General features: G+C 39.2%; 1 protein-coding gene across 1 annotated transcript in view; it reads left to right on the top strand.

The window, feature by feature from the left end:
• Positions 1 to 233: 233 nt before the first annotated feature.
• The window catches only part of TMEM168 (transmembrane protein 168), an 18922-nt gene continuing 15526 nt past the window's right edge, over positions 234 to 3629 (top strand). Inside the window, exon 1 of the mRNA XM_009880872.1 lies at positions 234 to 1370. Coding sequence (XP_009879174.1) covers positions 234 to 1370 — 1137 coding nt within the window. The remainder of the gene's footprint in view (positions 1371 to 3629) is intronic.

The following is a 3629-nucleotide window of genomic DNA, read 5'->3' as shown; positions in this document are numbered from 1 at the left end:
ATTTAGATGTTCAACTCCTTGGTGTGAAAGGGCGTGTCATGTTTATGCTGTATATGATTAAAAGGAATTATTTGCCATTAAAACTTTTTAATTCTTCTTCCAGGACTTCAGTGATTCTGGACCACTGTTACTGAAATGATATTACAGAAGGCGGAAATTGCATCGTGTTTGTTGGATGAAACCCAAATATTTACTTTCAGTCAAGTGGGTAAAAGCCCCTAACTGCAGTTTACATGTGTAGGTCACTGCGTTACTGTGTTAGTCATTGTCTCTATGCAGCAATGACGAGGCTAGAAGAAGCAAACAGAGAAGTGAACATGCACTCATCTGTCAGATACCTTGGCTATCTTGCCAGAATCAACCTACTGGTTGCCATCTGCATGGGCCTTTACGTCAGGTGGGAAAAAACTGCGGATGCACTGATTTTGGTAATATTTATTCTGGGGCTCTTTGTTCTTGGAATTGCCAGCATACTGTACTACTATTTTTCAATGGAAACAGCAAGTTTGAGTCTCTCCAATCTGTGGTTTGGTTTTTTGCTTGGCCTTCTCTGTTTTCTTAATAATTCTGCCTTCAAAACAGACGTGAAAGAAGAAGCCACTAAATATCTGCTCCTCTCTGCCATTGTTTTAAGGATATTATGTGCTTTGGTTGAGAGGATTTGTGGTTGTATCCATCATCGACCGACTCTGCTGACAACAGTTGAATTTTTGGAGCTAGTTGGATTTGCAATTGCCAGCACAACTATGCTGGTAGAAAGATCTATGAGTATTATTCTGTTGGTCATGGCTTTGGCCATGTTGATTATTGACTTACGTATGAAGTCTTTTTTGGCAATTCCAAATTTGGCAATTTTTGGAGCCATTGCATCCTTACTCTTTTTTCCATCACTGCAGATCCCCACAAACCCGTTTGCCTTGGCCTGTTTCTTCAGCTGCCTGATTTCAGATCCCCTCCTCGACGTTTACTTCAGTGGACTTTCAGTTACTGAACGATGGAAGCCCTACTTGTACCGTGGCAAAATTTGCAGAAGGCTTTCTGTCATCTCAGTTGGAGTCATTGAACTAATCTTTTTCATTCTTGCAGCCTTTAAACTACGTGATTTGGATCTCTGGTATTTTGTGATACCTGGTTTTTCTATTTTTGGAATTTTCTGGATGATCTGTCATGTGATTTTTTTTATAACTCTGTGGGGATTTCACACAAAACTAAATGACTGTCACAAAGTATACTATACCCACCGTGCGGAAAACAACAGCCTTGACAGAGTTATGGCATCTAAAGGCATGCGTCACTTCTGTTTAATTTCGGAACAGCTAGTATTTTTCAGCCTTGTCGCGACTGCTGTTTTGGGAGCCGTTTCTTGGCAGGTAAATAATAATCTCTTTATCTTGATCTCCCTCTTGAGAATGCTCCTGAGAATTGTTGGCTCCTTAAAATTCCTGTGACATTTGATGGTGTGCTGTGGCTCAAAGTTGGAACCCTTAGTTTCACCAGCACGCTCTTCAAATTTAAACACTTTGTGCTGCCTTGTCTGTGGCCTGTTAAGGCAACTGGAACATACCAGCTTCTTTATGTGGGCTGAATGGGAAGAATTACTTAATAATTATGTAGTTTTAAAATAAGTTGGACAGATTCATTCCACCTAGTCACACCTAACAAAGCAGTTAGAACAAATCAAGTGCGCAAGTTGTCCAGATAGCCGCTGGAGAGAGGCTGTTTCTTTTGGTGGCACCCAGAGCCTGTCTGGATGGAGTGAACCCCCAGCTTTGGACAGAATCTTCAGCAGAAGGGCTCCCTCTCCCAATGCATCTGCTTAAAGTACACAGGCGCTAATTCATTACTGCAATCTGTGTCCGTAAGCAATGACGACTAGATTCATACCCGTCTTGCTCCTTTTAGCTCTTCACATCGATTAATAATTCTTTATAATTTTTTTCTGTCTCTGTCCACTGCCCCAAAATAACTGCAACCATTACACGTCTGATAATTTTCCGTCCTCTCTAATTCGAAGAAGTGCTGTGGAATGACTTGTGCAGAACCGTTCACAAGAAGCGAACTGGAAATGCATCTAAAATCTTAATATTTGTTATTAGCTAATTTCAGTTTCTAGCGTCCTGTGTGCAAATGAGATAAGCTGTTGCTTATCACCTCTGTCTGATAGCTTGTGTACTTGCCTATTCAGTGAGAAAATGAGTAATTGTATTGGCAAAAAGTGAAATCATTAGACCAAATACTTTTACCTGTCAGGAAATTCAGGGTTTTATTATAATTATTTAGTTTTCGTAGATAATTACATTTACATTTCTTTTACTATATTTGTATTTCTTTCATCATGTATTTCTAGTAATCAATTAGATTAAGATTATGAATGCAGTTGTCTCCAACTAAAATAATTCCTACTTCTGAAGATGTTGTGATGTTTGCCTTGCAGATCACTGTGCCTATTTCATCTGTTGTCAGAAAAATAAATACTTTATCAGACCTGGCCAGACCATAATTTAATAAATGGATGTATCATTTATTATAGTGATAGCAGGAAACTGTGGCCTTTTCTGTATTTTTCTGGATAGTATCAGGTTTCAAAATAATTAGAAGTAAGAAAGCAATAATGCATGAGCACACAATTTACTCTCTTGCAGGGCATTTTTTTTTTCTAGGAAATCTAGTATTTATTCTTCTTTGTAGGGGGAATTCAAGGCCTCAAGACTCTACTTTAGAATCCTCTGCTGGACTTTTGAGTCTGCTCTTTCATGAGGTCTAACAAGATCAACAGTAGTGCAGCAAACAAGCTTCTGTAGTGAATGTGTACTTTCCTTATAGTGATTTATATGTATTGTGGCAGTTAAAGAACCAAATCAGACTGCTAGAGAACACTCTCTGCCTTTCCCCTTTAAAAAGGGATGGTTGTTGCTAAATACTTAGTGGGTTGGATCTCAGGGTTTTTGTTTGGGTTTGTTTTGTTTTTAAGAAAACTGCTGAAGAAAAAAGTTGGTGACATCAGGATGTGGTAGAGGTCTTAGGGCTTTGTTAGATGCCTTTCCATGAAAACATCAACTTAATGTTTATTAGTGGTTAAAAAAAACAAATTAAATATTGGGAATTATTAGGACTGGAGGTATCACTATGTCACTGTATAAATCCAGGGCTTTTGTATTTTGAATAACTGTGCAATTCTTACTTGCCTTCCTATAGATAAGAAAACATGGGAAGCTTCAGAGAAGGGCGACGAAATTCATTATAGACAGGAAACAGTATACGTGGAGGGAATGAGTAAACAAGGATGCTTCAACCAGGAAAAGAGAAAACTAAGTGAGAATATGATGAACATACATGTGATGTGGGAGAAGGTAGACAGTAAGAGACAATAAATGATCAGTTCCAGTGCGAAAGTTGAGGGGAATAAAGTTGGCAAGGAGCAGGTTAGAGCCAGACAGGTGAGAATAGTTCCTCATACAGCACTGAGTTAGCTCTGAGGTTGGGTATTATGGCATGCTGTGTGTGCTGAGCGGTTGCAGACGTTCAGGAGGAAGCTGGACAAGTTCATGGAAACAAATTCACTGAGGTTTATGTACTATATGGAAACCACGTCTGACTCAGGAGGTCCTTGAGACACCAATGGTTGGTGC

The sequence above is a fragment of the Charadrius vociferus genome, unplaced genomic scaffold (assembly GCF_000708025.1).
Source record: "Charadrius vociferus isolate BGI_N301 unplaced genomic scaffold, ASM70802v2 scaffold52, whole genome shotgun sequence".
Taxonomy (NCBI): Eukaryota; Metazoa; Chordata; class Aves; order Charadriiformes; family Charadriidae; genus Charadrius; species Charadrius vociferus.
Note: the sequence above shows the minus strand (reverse complement) of the source record. Positions and strands in the feature narration are given on the sequence as shown.